Source organism: Oncorhynchus mykiss, chromosome 19 (assembly GCF_013265735.2).
Source record: "Oncorhynchus mykiss isolate Arlee chromosome 19, USDA_OmykA_1.1, whole genome shotgun sequence".
Lineage (NCBI taxonomy): Eukaryota > Metazoa > Chordata > Actinopteri > Salmoniformes > Salmonidae > Oncorhynchus > Oncorhynchus mykiss.
In genome coordinates, this window is record NC_048583.1 from 26,258,455 (window position 1) to 26,274,281 (window position 15,827).

At 44.0% G+C, this 15,827-nt stretch overlaps 2 protein-coding genes across 13 annotated transcripts in view; one reads left to right on the forward strand and one right to left on the reverse strand.

Annotated features, from left to right (window-relative positions):
• The window catches only part of LOC110497555 (intersectin-2), a 33,869-nt gene extending 29,441 nt beyond the window's left edge, over positions 1-4,428 (reverse strand). For 2 of the 3 annotated variants that reach the window (XM_036954508.1, XM_021573714.2), the window contains exon 1: positions 4,209-4,428. The gene's annotated coding sequence lies outside the window, so the exon portion shown is untranslated. The remainder of the gene's footprint in view (positions 1-4,208) is intronic. The other variant, XM_036954509.1, reaches the window with a different exon arrangement.
• LOC110497557 (GC-rich sequence DNA-binding factor 2) lies at positions 2,907-14,443 on the forward strand. 10 transcript variants are annotated; one of them, XR_005037690.1, is made up of 7 exons: positions 5,556-6,183; positions 11,217-11,459; positions 12,939-13,172; positions 13,311-13,377; positions 13,645-13,788; positions 13,980-14,098; positions 14,212-14,443. XR_005037690.1 is itself a non-coding variant. In XM_021573717.2 (4 exons), the coding sequence occupies exons 2-4, from the start codon at positions 13,732-13,734 to the stop codon at positions 14,312-14,314; spliced, it is 279 nt and encodes a 92-aa protein (XP_021429392.1). In that variant the 5' UTR covers positions 5,613-6,183; positions 13,645-13,731; the 3' UTR covers positions 14,315-14,443. The 10 variants fall into 10 exon arrangements, 3 of the variants coding, with proteins under 3 accessions (XP_021429393.1, XP_021429392.1, XP_021429390.1); XR_005037691.1 differs by having other exon boundaries at positions 5,560-6,183; positions 12,939-13,046; positions 13,339-13,377; XR_005037687.1 differs by having other exon boundaries at positions 5,564-6,183; positions 12,939-13,046.
• The last annotated feature ends 1,384 nt before the right edge of the window (positions 14,444-15,827 follow it).

Sequence of the window (15,827 nt, forward strand, 5' to 3'; positions counted from 1 at the left end):
CTTAAAAAATATCCTTTCCTGTTGTCCTGGTTTCCAGCAGAGGATGTCTTCCTTAATTGACCCCCCATAAACGTCACTTACATATACCAGGAGCTGTGCCAGGCCCTCCACGTCTGACTCATCCAGCTGTAACACATAGAATTCACTGGCTTGTATATGAAGCAGTAATTGTTTCAAAACATCTCCTGCCATTATTTTTCAAACTGGCATGTTTTGTTTCTAAATGTCTGCGCAAAGTTGTGAGAGAGTACTTTTCCACATATAACAGGAAGGCACTACTCCCACTATAAGATAACTCCAAATCAATGTAGTTCTCATCATATTTGCGCCTCTTCGATGGTCCAACGTTCCTGTCTGTTGTTCGGTGCTTTCCCAGGTAAGGGGGCAGTAGCTCTTCGGCTGCATCAGATTCACAACTGTCAGTGTCCATGCTAGCTGGGCTATCAACAAATGTAGAGTTACTGATGCTAGCATTGGATGTGCTCGTGGAAACAGAACAACTTGTCGTCGGCAGGTGTAGTACTTCTTGTAGGAGCAGTACTACCAGTAGAGCTGGTATGTGTCTATGGACGCAGGGTTTAATTTTTTTTAAGCTATTTTCGAGCAAATGAAATGAGCAGCAGCTACGTTTGGCCACATACGGACCGTTAGTGGAATTGCTGTGAGAGAATAACAGTTAATGTGATTGGATGTTAATTATTTGACTAGGCTACTAGGCTGTATTTGACATTGTGTTGTTATTTCGCTGAACACTAGATGGTTTAATTTTAGCAGTGAAATGAGGCTACTCAGGCAAGAAAAAAAAAGAAAAAAAAAACTCACCCAAATGTATTGCCCCACTGGAAAATATAAATGGACTGCTTGAAAATCTGTATTATTTGGCATACACCCCTGGGTGGGAATACCTGGCTTAGGCTAACCAACTTTAGATGGCACTAGCAGCTCAAAGTAGCTTAAGTGAAAAATAGACAGGACGAAAATATTCTAAAATGGCTGCTCGTTTTTTTGGAACATATATTTTCCTACTTCAATCAAACAGTCCATTTTGAATTTGTGATAAAACTGTCATCATTTGGCAAGGAATGTAGCTTGTGTATCCCATCAGTTATATACATTTTTAGGCATTTACTTCTGTAGGCCTAACGGGAGGATGTGTGCGCACTCGTGTGTGGAGGGAACGGTCAAAATGCAATTGAGTGAATGAGACACAGAAAGGAAAGGGAATTTAGGGAGAAGAGTGTGATTCTTGGCTTGGTTTGTTTTTTTGTTGTGCCCGGGAAATGCACTTGTACAAATGGAACACTAGAGTCAAAGCAAAATAACATTGTCTTCAAGACAAAATTTAACTTGCTCGTTCCGGCAGCCACAAAGCACATTCCACCAACAAGAAAACGAGCTTTGGCATCAGTTCGAGTACTCATGCCCATCCCCAACAGACACACACACAAGCTATCCTGTCACAGCTCAGGAATTCAGACTGACAGTTCTGAGAGGGAGATGGAGAGAAAGGATGCAGGCTGAGAGAAGGAAAGAACAGAGTTGATGTAAGGTAAATATAGAGAGACAGGTCTAGCAGTGACGTGGCCTAAAGCTGATCTCACCATGGTGATATAATGAGTTTAAATGACAAAAGGGGCTTTGGAAAGAATCACTGCAACATGGCCTGTACTTGAAATTAATGGTTCACCACTTCAACCACTGCGCTCTTTCACCTAACAGACACCATGGTGATGGAAGTTAATTATATCACTAGCTCTAATGAACACAGATGGACAAATCCACTTTCAACTCTCCAAGCCCTGCAGTGTCCATATTGCGACATCTCCGATTGGCTTAGATTAATGTTTACTTTTTTCTTTCGAAGCACGTCTCGCCCTAGCTCTACCTACATTGCTTCATCCTGGAGCCTTTGGGTGGGTTCCATCAACATGCTCCAATTCTACACAGGCCAGCTCAGATTCTCGTTATAGCGTGAAACATGTTGAACACCTCTCCAGACATTATAAAGATTTCATTATCTGTGTGGATCCACATAGAATTGATCTAATTGGACCCGCGCCCCCGCCTCCCCAGCGAGCCACAGAGAGAGGATGGAGATCAAGTCCTCTGCTCAGAGAGAGAAGATCTAGAAAAGATTAGCTCAATTGAACTCTTCTAAACTGAATTGACTGTCTGGATTAAGGCTAATCAGGATTAGCGGATGTGGAACTACTAACAAAAAAATATTCCTGATCACAGCTGGAAATCTGATTGCTAGTAGGGACAGGCCTGAGTTATAGAGTACTCGAAAGGACATCAAAGCTCGATCTGTAACAAGAGACACCATTTTTCTTTTAAATACTATAAAACTATTTGGTGGAATGTGCATTGTTGCTGCATGAACGGGAAAGTTACATTTTTGGCAGAACAGTTGTTTCTGTGAACTGCTGTGCTGTGTGTTAAATGGCAGATGGATTTGTTTGCTATATCTGTACACAAAGGTAGGTTAGAGGCCATGACACCGAGTGCCACTTCCATCACCAATGATGACCGAAACAGTGCTTTTCACCAGGAAACCAACCAATACACCACCAATGTGTAGGCTAGCCCATTTCCTTAACCAAAGTAGAACTCTGGTCTAGCTGTATAACATTCACCCACCTTGTGAGTTATTTGCTGGCCCGTGACTGTTTGGCGACACTTTTCCCGCGACAAAAGGTAAATACGTAATCGGTAGGCGGTTCTGACTGAAAACTTGTTGTTTGCGTCGCCAAGCAGTGTCCAAGAAATAATGATATTCAGTTGTTAGAGGCTCCATGCGGTGTCTCGCTTAGCGTGCACACCTGTCAGGGTTTCACTCCGGTTTGTCTAGCTTATCAGCCTTGCAATCCTGGTATCATGCTGCCGCACAGGAAGTAGAACGAAGCGCGTGCGCGCAACATTGACATCCATGTTTGGTTTGGATTTGGAGGAGGGTGGTAGCATCTAACAAGTGGATTTAATTGTTTCCTGGATGTAAAAAACGCATTCCTTCTACGAACTACGGATATACTCAGGCTTGGGAAAAGCATTACCAAACAGGCACAAGTACAGCAAATATCTTGCACGCCTCTCCAATGGTATACCCTAAGACAGAATGTTACTGTTAAAATAACAGTACTTTCTGTTATTAACTGTATACATGATGGCGAGCACTGTGGGGTTATGTGTAGGCATAGTACCCATCAGGTTTGATGCATGCCATGGCAGCCATTTTGTGCCGGAGCACACATCCCACATCAATTGTGACAGTGGAGAGAGAGATGACAATAGGGCGACCACCACTGTCCCCCGGGCCCGGGATGCAATCGGCACTTTACACAAGGATCCTTGGACCACAGCCAACCAGCCCGTGCCCTGACACAGCTCTGTTTATCCCTGTCCCTCACTAGTTCTGTTGTTGATCCCTGTTCGATGGCCCTAAAGCTATGGAAAGTAGTTTGGCTGCAGTCTGTTTGAGTGTTAAATAATCAACCTTCATCATCTGTATCCTGACATCAGGTGAGTCCGGACCATTCAGCACTACCCAAATGAATACAGGCAGGACAGTACAGGCTAACAATTCTAATACCACGTCCACTATTAATGAAAGCTTTAACAGGAGCCCGCCTCGGGCATGGGATTTTAGGTAAGTGTAGAATCACAACACCAAGCTTTGCTGCCAGAAAACAAAAATGATTCCGTTTGGAATGACCTGGTATAATAATGATTGACGTGGAGTCCCTGAGTTCAAGTGGAGGATAGTTTAATTCATGAATAGGAGTAGCAATAGAATCTGACCCACTTCGCAGAGTGCTACATTGTACATTAAGTACTATTGCAATCTCATTTACTTGTCTAAAGCAAGAGAGACACGTTTGTAACCTGTTCAACAAGTTCTGTTTGAGAAATCTGAGGGAGCAAGCGTAGCTAGTAGCTACGTTAACTAACATTACTTTAGGTTAGGTCGTTTTCCTTCTACTAACTTCAAACAAGTTCGTGTGACGGTACACTTCTAATGGTTGATATACGTTACATATTTCAGTGTATCAAAATCGCTAAGCGTAATAACGTGGTTAGTTAAGTAGTTAACTACATTCAATCAATATTGTATTGTACGCCTAGCAGTAGCTCAATGTTCAAGCAATAACATGGACTCGCTAGGAAAGCAGATTGGCAGTTTCGGGTGACTAACGCGTTACGTCGCTTACCTCTCACAATCATCCGGCAAAAAACAACAACTACTTTCTCCACTTTTCTGTCTGCAATGAAAGTCTCCCTGGCGTTATGCAGTCGTCGCGTATTGGCAAAATGAGGTAATTCCGAGAAGAATGTCTAGTTTAGTCAACTGGACCTGTTGCTGACAGCTGGGTCACACGAACAACATGGCTGACAGGCGGGTGTGGGTGGACGGTGCGCGAGAACGGCTCTGTTTGACCTGGACTGGGAGGTGGAGAGACAGCGTCGGGGGCGCGCGCATGGATTTGCCCTAAACGCTGATCTAAGGTCAGTTTCAGCGGTCAGCTATTGTGCGGTTAAGACTGGTACTGCGAGAGGGTAAACTGATCCAGAATGTTTATGCCTACGGGCATACCGACCTCCCAAGCCAGCCACACACACACACACACACAAGGCTCACTCCTCGAAGTTGCTGTTATTTGATCCATTTTGAATTTCAGTGCATGGGTAACAGAGGATCAGAGCCCCATATGTGGACAGAACATTTCCAATGACGGATTTAGAGCACCACAGTGGAGCTGTCACAATACCCGTCAAACCTAGCGGTCAAACAGGGAAATGGTTCCAATCCTTTTCCCATCATTCATTTTTCCCATAAGGGATTTTAGAAACACTTAAAATAAGGGCTGTGTTTCGTGTAGGCTTACCCTGGCGTGACGTTTTGATAACCATGTAAATTTCTCTTGGACAAGGTGACTTTTATCAATATATTCGCCTGTATTTACCCCCCAGAAATTAAATGCTAATTAAATGCTAATGTGGCTATCATAAAGAACTGCACATGCCATGATGATCTGAAAGATACTGCTGAATCGAGGCAAAGGTAAGAATCGCTGGATTAACTATCTAATGTTACTCCTATTCGAAAATGCTAATAAGCATCAACGTAGACATTGCAAAACTGCAAATCCCTGTAAGCTCCTCCATGTCATCTCTAACTGACACCTTTGCTAACAGGTAGTGTCAATTTAAAACTTCCCCATGATAGTTCACAGAATTGTACATTTAAAGAAATGTAGCCAATTTATTAATTACTACATTTAGCTAACATTAGATAGTTAATCCAGAGGTTCTTACCTTTGCTTCGATTCAGCAGTCTCTTTCAGATCATCATGGCATGTGCAGTTCTTTAATCTAATTAGAATTTCATTTCTGGGGGGTAAATACAGGGGAATATATTGATAAAAGTCACCTTGACCAAGCGAGATTTACACAGTTATCAAAATGCCAGGGTAAGCCTACACGAAACACAGCCCTTATGTTAAGTGTTTCTAAAATCCCCTATGGGAAAAATGAATGGTGGGAAAACTATTGGAACCATTTCCCTGTTGGATCACTAGACATATGGGTATTATGACTCATACTGTGGTACTCTATTCCTCTTGTCAGATCAGCTAAAAAGAAGGAATAGGAAACAATTTTAAGAAAACATATTTAATATCAGTGTTTTTCCAGACTCCCATTGTGTTTTTTCATTAAGCTATCATGTCAAATATTGGTAAAATTGGGATTGTGAATGCACCCCAAGCACGACCGAGTCCTCGACACTGACAAACTACAAGACCTGGAATGCATTGCGAGAGGATTGCGATATATGTACATCCGAAATGTATTTACGACTTACCGTATTGTGATTTATTTACATGGCAATACAGAAAATATGTTCAACAAAAAAACCACGAAGACATTTTAGGCAAAAGAAAGGAGAATCGAGCGATGAAGCTGAACAGAAGAACGGAGAGGGTGATGACGTAGGGTAAAACACAAGTTACCGCTGATAGCATAAAGCCCTTCAAGTCGTCGCAGAACAAGTCGGACTCGAGTGGTGCTGAAGACGTAGTGGAAGATCACAGAATTGATCGATCGCGGTTACTAGATCGCCTCACAGCAAAGAGAACAAGGATGGACGAAATCAAATTAACGTGCTCAGCTTCTCTGACGACAAAGGTAGGCTTTTACTTTTTATTTTTATGTAAGCACCATAGACTGTCACACAAAGACTAAAAAGGATAAGTACAGGCAGGCCCAAGACATTTCTAATGTCACTAACTTAAGAAGCCCACTGTACTGTTATGTGGCTTCCCTCATTGTGCCTTACTTTGTATTTATCTGAAAACACAGGACAGATCGCAGCAATATGTAAAACATCTTCCAGGATTTTGCTTTCACCTGCCCAGTTCCATAGTGCAGGTAGAAGAAAGGACATTAACAAGGAGTGGTGAATCAAATGCATTTCCTTGCCTCCTCAAAACACATTGGAAGAGAAGATAAGAGGGACCTCAGAACTAATCCAAAAATTAATTTTGAGAAGACTAGGGAGGATATGAGGAATCAAGAATACATTTTGAGATTAACTCCTCTCCTTAGCTACATAGTGCACCCGGAAAGTATTCAGACCATTTGACTTTTTCCACGTTTTGTTACGTTACAGCCTTATTCTAAAATTGATTAAATTGTCCCTCCCCTCTCAATCTACACACAATACACCATAAAGACAAAGCAAAAAAAGGTTTAAACATTTTTGCAAGTCATTTTTATGTATTTTTAAATATCACAGTTACATACATATTCAGACCCTTTACTCAGTACTTTGTTGAAGCACCTTTGGCAGCAATTACAGCCCTGAGTCTTATTGAGTATGACGCTACACGCTCAGTACACCTGTATTTGGGTAGTTTCTCCCATTGTTTTCTGCAAATTTCCTCAAACTTCATCAGGTTGGATGGGAAGCGTCGATGCACAGCTATTTTCAAATCTCTCCAGAGATGTTGGATCAGGTTCACTCACGGGCCTCTCTGTACTTTGCTCTGTTCATCTTTCCCTTGAACCTGACTAGTCTCCCAGTCCCTGCCGCTGAAAAACAGGCCCACAGTATGATGCTGCCACCACCATGCTTCACCGTAGGGATGGTGCCACGTTTCCTCCAGATGTGATGCTTGGCATTCAGGCCAAAGAGTTCAATCTTGGTTTCAAGCGGGCAGTCATGTGCATTTTACTGAGAAGTGGTTTCTGTCTGGAAACTCTACCATAAAGGCCTGATTGTTGGAATGCTGCAGAGATGGTTGTTCTTCAATCTCCACAGAGGAACTCTGGAGCTCTGTCAGTTCCCATCGGGTTCTTGGTCACCTACCTGACCAAGGCCCTTCTCCCCTGATTGCTCAGTTTGGCTGGGCGGCCAGCTCTAGAAAGGGCCTTGGTGGTTCCAAACTTCTTCCATTTAAGAATGGCCACTGTGTTCTTGGGAACCTTATATGCTGCAGAAATGTTTTGGTACCCTTCCCCAGATCTGTGTCTTGACACAATCCTGTCTTGGAGGTCTATGGACAATTCCTTTGACCTCATGGGTTGGTTTTTGATGTGACACGCACTGTCCACTGTGGGACCTTATATAGACCAGTGTGTACCTTTTTTTTTTAAATAATTTCCAATCAATTGAATTTATCACAGGTGGACTCCAAGTTGTAGAAACATCTCAAGGATGATCAATGGAAACAGGATGCACCTGAGCTCAATTTCGAGTGGTCATAGCAAAGAGTCTAAATTCTTACGTAAATACGGTTTTTCAGTTTTTTTTATCTTTTATAAATGTGCAAAAAATGTTAAACCTGTTTTCGCTTTGTCATTATGGGGTATTGTGTGTAGATTGGTGAGGGGAAACAATTATTTAATCCATTTTAGAATAAGGCTGTAACGTAACAACATTTGTGAAATTGTAAGGGGTCTGAATACTTTCCAAATGCACTGTACATAGCCAGGAAGGTCTTACATGTGTCAAGATTGGAAAACAAACCCACATTGTATCTCTATATGCGGATGCTATTTTGCTATTGATTTCTAATCCAGAAACCTCTATTCCCATTCTTACTGACTTAATTAAGAGATTTGGCTATTTCTCTGGCCACATAGTACATTTGAATCAATCAGAAGCTATGCCTCTACGGAGCTTGAGTGACAACAACAATTTGAATGACTTCCTGTTCAATTGGACAAAACATGATTTTGTTTATCCTGGGTTAAACATTTCAAATAAACTTCACAACCTGTCTCACGGCAACTTTGCACCTGTACTTCGGGCAGTTAAGGAAGACCTAGGTAGGTAGAGGGACATGCCATTGTAATGGTTGGGTAGAATGAATTTGATTTTAAATGAACATTTTCCCCAGAATGTATCCATCCCAGGCGGTCCCATTTATATATAACGAAAAATACTTTTAATTAACTCAATAAATACCTTTTCAGTCTTTATATGGTACAGAAAATTGACCAAGGTTGACAATTAGTAAACTGAAGCTACCATATAATTTAGGAGGCCTGGCACTACCTAATTTGCTATTTTATAACTTTGCATGTCATGCTTGCATAATTGCAGAATGGCTCAGAGATTAACATTGCTCTAATTGGGTCAGTAATGACCCCTGCTTCACATCTCCATACTCATTATTCAGTGTTATAACTGGTGAAGAAAAATGTCCCCGGGAGGGGGGCTGCCGTCTTATCGGCTCTTAACCAACCATGCTATTTTGTTTGCTTTTTCGCGTTGTTTGTAACTTGTTTTGTACATAATGTTGCTGCTACTGTCTCTTCTGAATGAAAATAGCTTCTGGATATCAGAACTGGGATTACTCACCTCAAATTGGACGAAGAGTTTTTCATCAATGAGTCGGACGGGAGACCAGGCCCAAATCCCCATGATTTGCTAGAAAAGGAAGCAGAAGTTTTGCGGAAAGAGATCAGGGTGCCTTGTGAGGATCAGGCGACGAGTGGCTAATCTGCCCTTGCCTTCCATCCTGCTAGCTAATGTTCAATCACTGGAAAATAAATGGGACCAACTGAAAGCACGTATATCCTACAAACAGGACATTAATAACTGTAATATCTTATGTTTCACCGAGTCGTGGCTGAACGACGACATTAAGAACATAAACTGGCACGCAATGCAATGCAAAAAGTCTAGTTAGCCATTTGATTACCTGTTCAGGAGTCTTATGGCTTGGGGGTAAAAACTGTTGGGAAGCCTTTTTGTCCTAGACTTGGCACTCCGGTACCGCTTGCCATGCAATTGCCGTACCAGGCAGTGATGCAACCAGTCACAGGATGCTCTTGATGTTGCAGCTGTAGAACCTTTTGAGGATCTCAGGGCCCATGCCAAATCTTTAGTTTCCTGAGGGGGAATAGGCTTTGTTGTGCCCTCTTCACCACTGTCTTGGTGTGTTTGGACCATTCTAGTTTGTGGTTGATGTGGACACCAATGAACTTGAAGCTCTCAACCTGCTCCCTACAGCCCCGTCAATGAGAATGGGGGCGTGCTTGGTCCTACTTTTCCTGTAGTCCACAATCTGAAGAAATCTAGTCTTGGTTACGTTGAGGGAGAGGTTGTTGTCCTGGCACCACACGGCCAGGTCTCTGACCACCTCCCTATAGGCTGTCTCGTTGTTGTCGCTGATCAGGCCTACCACTGTTGTGTCATCTGCAAAAAAAAAATATTTATCCGTTATTTTACCAAATGAGAACACATTCTCATTTGCAGCAACGACCTGGGGAATGGTTACAGAGGAGAGGGATGAATGATCCAATTGTAAACTGGGGATTATTAGGTGACCGTGATGGTTTGAGGGCCAGATTGGGAATTTAGCCAGGACACCGGGGGTTAAAACCCCTACTCTTACGATAAGTGCTGTAGGCTCTTTAATGACCCCAGAGAGTCAGGACACCTGTTTAACGTCCCATCCGAAAGACGGGACCCTACACAGGGCAGTGTCCCCAATCACTGCCCTGGGGCATTGGGATATTTTTTTAGACCAGAGGTAAGAGTGCCTCCTACTGGCCCTCCAACACCACTTCCAGCAGCATCTGGTCTTCCATCCAGGAACTGACCAGGACCAACCCTGCTTAGCTTCAGAAGCAAGAAGCAAGCCAGCAGTGGTATGCAGACCATCAAATGATGGTGTTGGCGTCATGCCTGGCCATGCAGTCATGGATGAACAGGGAGTACAGGAGGGGACTGAGCACACACCCCTGGGGAGCTCCAGTGTTGAGGATCAGTGTGGCAGCTGTGTTGCTACCTACCCTCACCCCTTGGGGGTGGCCCGTCAGGAAGTGCAGGATCCAGTTGCAGAGGGATGTGTTTAGTCCCAGGATCCTGAGCTTAGTGATTAGCTTTGAGGGTACTATGGTGTTGAACGCTGAGCTGTAGTCAATGAATAGCATTCTCACATAAGTGTTCCTTTTGTCCAGGTGGGAAATGGCAGTGTGGAGTGCAATAGAGATTGTATCATCTGTGGATCTGTTTGGGCAGTATGCAAATTGGAGTGGGTCTAGGGTATCTGGGATAATGGTGTTGATGTGAGCCATTACCAATCTTTCATAGCTCTTCATGGCTACGGACGTGAGTGCTACAGGTCTGTATTCATTTAGGCAGGTTTCCTTTGTGTTCTTGGGCACAGGGACTATGGTGGTCTCCTTGAAACATGTTGGTATTACAGACTCAATCAGGGACATTTTGAAAATGTCAGTGAAGACACTTGCCAGTTGGTCAGCACGTCTGGAGCACACGTCCTGGTAATCTGTCTGGCCCCGCAGCCTTGTGTATGTTGACCTGTTTAACGGTCTTACTCACGTCGGCTACGGAGAACGTGATCACACAGTCGTCCGGAACAGCTGATGCTCTCGTGCATGCCTCAGTGTTGCTTGCCTCGACGCGAGCATAGAAGTGATTTAGCTCGTCTGGTAGGCTCGTGTCAATGGGCAGCTCGCGGCTGTGCTTCCCTTTGTAGTCTGTAAATGTTTGCAAGCCCTGCCACATAAGACGAGCGTCGGAGCCGGTGTAGTATGATTCAATCTTAGCCCTGTATTGACGCTTTGTCTGTTTGTTTGATCGTCAGAGGGCATAGCAGGATTTATTGTAATCTCAGGTCCAGGTCCACCCCTGGTCAACACAGATAAGCAGTGTTCTGAATTATATGCCTTGTTGTTGTGTGTAGTGGTGATCCCGGACGCGAGGAGGATCCAGGCAGCCAGGAAGCAGCGTCAGAAGGCCAGAGCCCAGAAGGACTACATCTCCCTGGGCAGAGACTGGGAGAGCCCCCCCCGGACCCCAGACCACTAGGACCTGGAGGAACACAGTGATGAAGAAGATGATGATGATAAGCCAGATGACCATGAACGAAGGATCAAGTTTGCCCCACGGTCCAAAACCATCAGGGAGAGGATAGCAGAGAAGATGGGTAACAGAGGAGGATTGAACAGGAGGAGAGAATGCTCTATTGATTTGTTGTCTTGGATGACCGTTTAAGCTTTTTTAAAATGTTGCACTAAACATTAGGCTAATGCATGGATAATAAACAGACAATCTATAATCAAACCCCAGGATGTTATATGCGTCGGTTATAGAAAGTGGCGTGAGAGTTGTAGCTGAACTAATACTGAGAATATCAAACATTAGGAATAGAGGTCGACCGATTAATCGGAATGGCCGATTAATTAGGGGCGATTTCAACTTTTCATAACAATCGGAAATCGGTATTTTTGTCCATCGCTTTTTTTTTAATACCTTTTATTTAACTAGGCAAGTCAATTAAGAACACATTCTTATTTTCAATGACGGCCTAGGAACGGTGGGTTAACTGCCTTGTTCAGGGGCAGAACGACAGATTTTCACATTGTCAGCTCGGGGGATCCAATCTTGCAACCTTACAGTTAACTAGTCCAACGCAATAATGACCTGCCTCTCTCTCGTTGCACTCCACAAGGAGACTGCCTGTTACGCAAATGCCAAGGTAAGTTGCTAGCTAGCATTAAACGTATCTTATAAAAAACAATCAATCATAATCACTAGTTAACTACACATGGTTGATGATATTACTAGATATTATCTAGCGTGTACTGCGTTGCATATAATCTGACTGAGCATACAAGTATCTGAGCGGTGGTAGGCAGAAGCAGGCGCGTAAACATTCATTCAAACAGCACTTTCGTGCGTTTTGCCAGCAGCTCTTCGTTGTGCGTTGTGCATTGCTCTGTTTATGACTTCAAGCCTATCAACTCCCAAGATGAGGCTGGTGTAACCTCTAATTAGGAACACCTTCCTAATATTCATCAGGGCATGGACTCTAAAAGATGTCAAGCATTCCACTGGGATGCTGGCCCATGTTGACTCCAATGCTTCCCACAGTTGTGTCAAGTTGGCTGGATGTCCTTTGGGTGGTGGACCATTCTTGATTCACACTGGAAACTGTTGAGTGTGAAAGACCCAGCAGCATTGCAGTTCTTGATGCAAACCGGTGTGGCTGGCACCTACTACCCCAAACCCCGTTCAAAGGCCGTTAAATATTCTTTCTTGCCCATTCACCCTCTGAATGGCACACATACACAATCCACGTCTCAATTGTGTCAAACCTTAAAATCCTTCTTTAACCCGTCTCCTCCCCTTCATCTGCACTGATTTTGAAGTGGGTTTAACAAATGGAATCCATAAGGGATCCTAGCTTTCACCTGGTCAGTCTGTCATGGAAAGAGCAGGTGTTCATAATGTTTTGTATACTCCGTGTTTATCACACCTCCTTTGACTGGGTGCTGAAACCAGTTGTCGTTATGCACTTTGTTTTTTAGTCCTTGTTGTGGTGGTACAGGAGGAAGTGAATGTCTTTCTCTCTGTAATTCTGTATATGGCTCTGTCGCTCACTCCGTGCTTGTTAATACTGGAGGGAGTGATGGTGATGACAGTGGCTCTGAAGACCAGGAGGGAGAGGAGAATAACCTGTGGGAGGAGCAACAGATTGGGAAGCGAGTCAAGCGACACCCTGGGGAAACGGGTAAGATATTCACCCCTCTACTTTCTAAGTCGCACAGAAAACACACTTACTTTCTCACTCCGTCACTTCACCGTCTGTCCTTCGGTCCGTCCGTGAGGAAATCTTCATTCCGCACGACCCTAAGAAGTGAGTGACTCCACCAGTTATCTCAACACTTAGAGGATCTGTGATTTATTTAAGTAGTTACTGGAATTCATGTGTCATACCAAGCTTGTCATGCCGTAGCTTACAGTACTTTACCATGACGCCCTGGTGTTCTGGCAGGTTTTTAGATGACAAATCTTCTCCACAGTGGCGGTTCAGAGACCAGCCGTTCTGGACAGCCGCGAAGGTACGTAAAACAACACTCAGTTTAAAGGTCTTGTTCCACGTTGCGTTTTCTAAGAGAGGGTTTATAGTGCACTGTGGTGACTGACCATGTGGCTAGTTAGCCCGTAACAACATCTACCAGTAAAGCCCAGTCAAGAGATGGAGGGCTTTCGTCACAGCTCCTTGCGTGTTGCCTTGTGCAGCTAATTCCCCTGCCTTTACTGCGTGGTCTCTCTTGCCATTTCTGTGACATCCGATGCTTTAGTGGTGTTTCCATCTTGCGTGTCAGCTCTTAGGTAACGTGGGCCGGTGGGGTGCTACCTGAACACGCTCTAAAGGAGCTTGATGTTGGACAAACTCCTGAACTGCTACCTGAATGATGACGCTACTCAACGAGACCCCATCTCAGGACTCTGTCCATAAATGCAAAAAGGTGTGTAGGTGAATTGCGTGTCTAATGTTGATGTGTTGTCTACGGAGGGTTCAAGGTGTTTCCTAGGGGAGTAATTGCTCTGCCGTCTTCGAGACGGCTCAAGTTTAGTGGTGTCATTTTCAGTTTTTTCTCAAATTGAACTGAGAATGTATTGCTCTCTCTCGTCTCTCTCCATCTCTTTCGCTGAGCAGGTCGCGGCGTGGTTTAAAGACGTGAGCTCCTGTCCCTCTCAGCTGAAGTCCTTCAGTGACCATCTCCTCCAGACAGCCCATTCAGTATACAAACAACAGCCTGACCACCCCAACACACGGTAACATTGCCTACCTACCTCAAATATATACTTTTATGATAAAGGCAGAATCATGTGATATGGTCAGGGTAGTGTTTTGATAATGTATGTAAGGTGGTTTCTATTTCCTGTAGGCCCGTGGTGAGCGACGTGCTAACTTTTCTGGGAAGCATCAAGGCCTGGGACAAGGTATTGACGATATCAGACAAAAACCATTACAAAGACCTGGTGTCCTAGTGTGTCCTACTGTGTCAACCATACTTCATGTAATATTTGTTGTAATTTTGTACATTACACAACTGTATTTGTACTTATTTTTATATGTATATAAATAAATGTAGATGTTTGGTCCAGTTCCCCTCCAAACTGTTTTTGTTTCTGTCTTACCTCTTTCAGAAAAGGTCTGTGCTTGTAACTTCATCCCCAGTGCTGAGTATGCATCCATCCTTCAAAAAATGTTGTTGAATAAGTCTTAGTGTGTACATGAGGAGAAAACAACTTATTTTACAGTATGTAGTGGTAGTGGAGTTCTTTTATTGATGTGTGCACATTGTACGGGTGGCCGGCAGATGGCGCTATTTTTCCTTTTAGGTCATTTGTCTGCGTCCAACTGGAATCTATGCAGCTGGATACACTCGTATCCCCCCCAGCGCCCGGCTCGTACATAAACCATCCTACATTCGGGGTGCAAGGGCATCCATTTCCTCAATTTCAATCAAATTTCAATTAAATGTATTTCTAAAGCCCTTCTTACATCAGCTGATGTCACAAAGTGCTGTACAGAAACCCAGCCTAAAACCCCAAACAGCAAGCAATGCAGGTGTAGAATCACGTTGGCTAGGAAAAACTCCCTAGAGAGGAAGGAAGAAACCTAGTGAGGAACCAGGCTATGAGGGGTGGCCAGTCCTCTTCTGGCTGGGCCGGGTGTAGATTATAACAGAACATGGCCAAGATGTTCAAAGATGACAAGCGGGGTCAAATAATAATAATCTCAGTGGTTGTCGAGGGTGCAATAGGTCAGCACCTCCGGAGTAAATGTCAATTGGCTTTACATAGCCGATCATTCAGAGTATCTCTACCGCTCCTGCTGTCTCTAGAGTGTTGAAAACAGCAGGTCTGGGACAAGATGGCACGTCCGGTGAACAGGTCAGGGTTTCATAGTCGCAGGCAGAACAGTTGAAACTGGAGTAGCAACACGGCCAGGTGGACTGGGGCCAGCAAGGAGTCATCATGCCAGGCAGTCATGAGGCATGGTCCTAGGGCTCAGGTCCTCCGAGAGAGAGGGGGAAAAAAGAGAATTAGAGAGAGCATACTTAAATTCACACAGGACACCGGATAAGACAGGAGAAATACTCCAGATATAACAGACTGACGCTAGCCCCCCGACACAAGCTATTGCAGCATAAATACTGGAGGCTGAGAGAGGAGGGGTCGGGAGACACTGGCCCGGTCCGATGATACTGGCAGGCTAAAACCCCACCGATTTACCTCTTAATAAAACATAATTTTCCATCACCATGCTAGAGTGGCATCACTCCTTGATGTTGCATACTGCTTTCAGACTGCTGCAACCTGATTGGCTGAATATCAGGAAGTACCATTAGCCATACATTTTTCTAAACTAATCCAATATTTTAGTTGGACTTGCACCTGTTACTGAGATGGCTGTTCCAGTTTATTATTTAGGTAGTCTCAATAATCAATTCTTACCTGGGCAGTCATTCTCGTCTGAAAACAATTTAAAAGTTCA

Excerpts from the sequence above, each read along its gene's own strand:
- LOC110497557 (XM_021573717.2), top strand. The coding sequence starts at position 13,732 with ATGATGACGCTACTCAACGAGACCCCATCTCAGGACTCTGTCCATAAA. Across the intron at positions 13,789-13,979 it reads CTGTCCATAAATGCAAAAAG|GTCGCGGCGTGGTTTAAAGA; the intron begins GTGTGTAGGTGA and ends TTCGCTGAGCAG. Across the intron at positions 14,099-14,211 it reads CCTGACCACCCCAACACACG|GCCCGTGGTGAGCGACGTGC; the intron begins GTAACATTGCCT and ends TATTTCCTGTAG.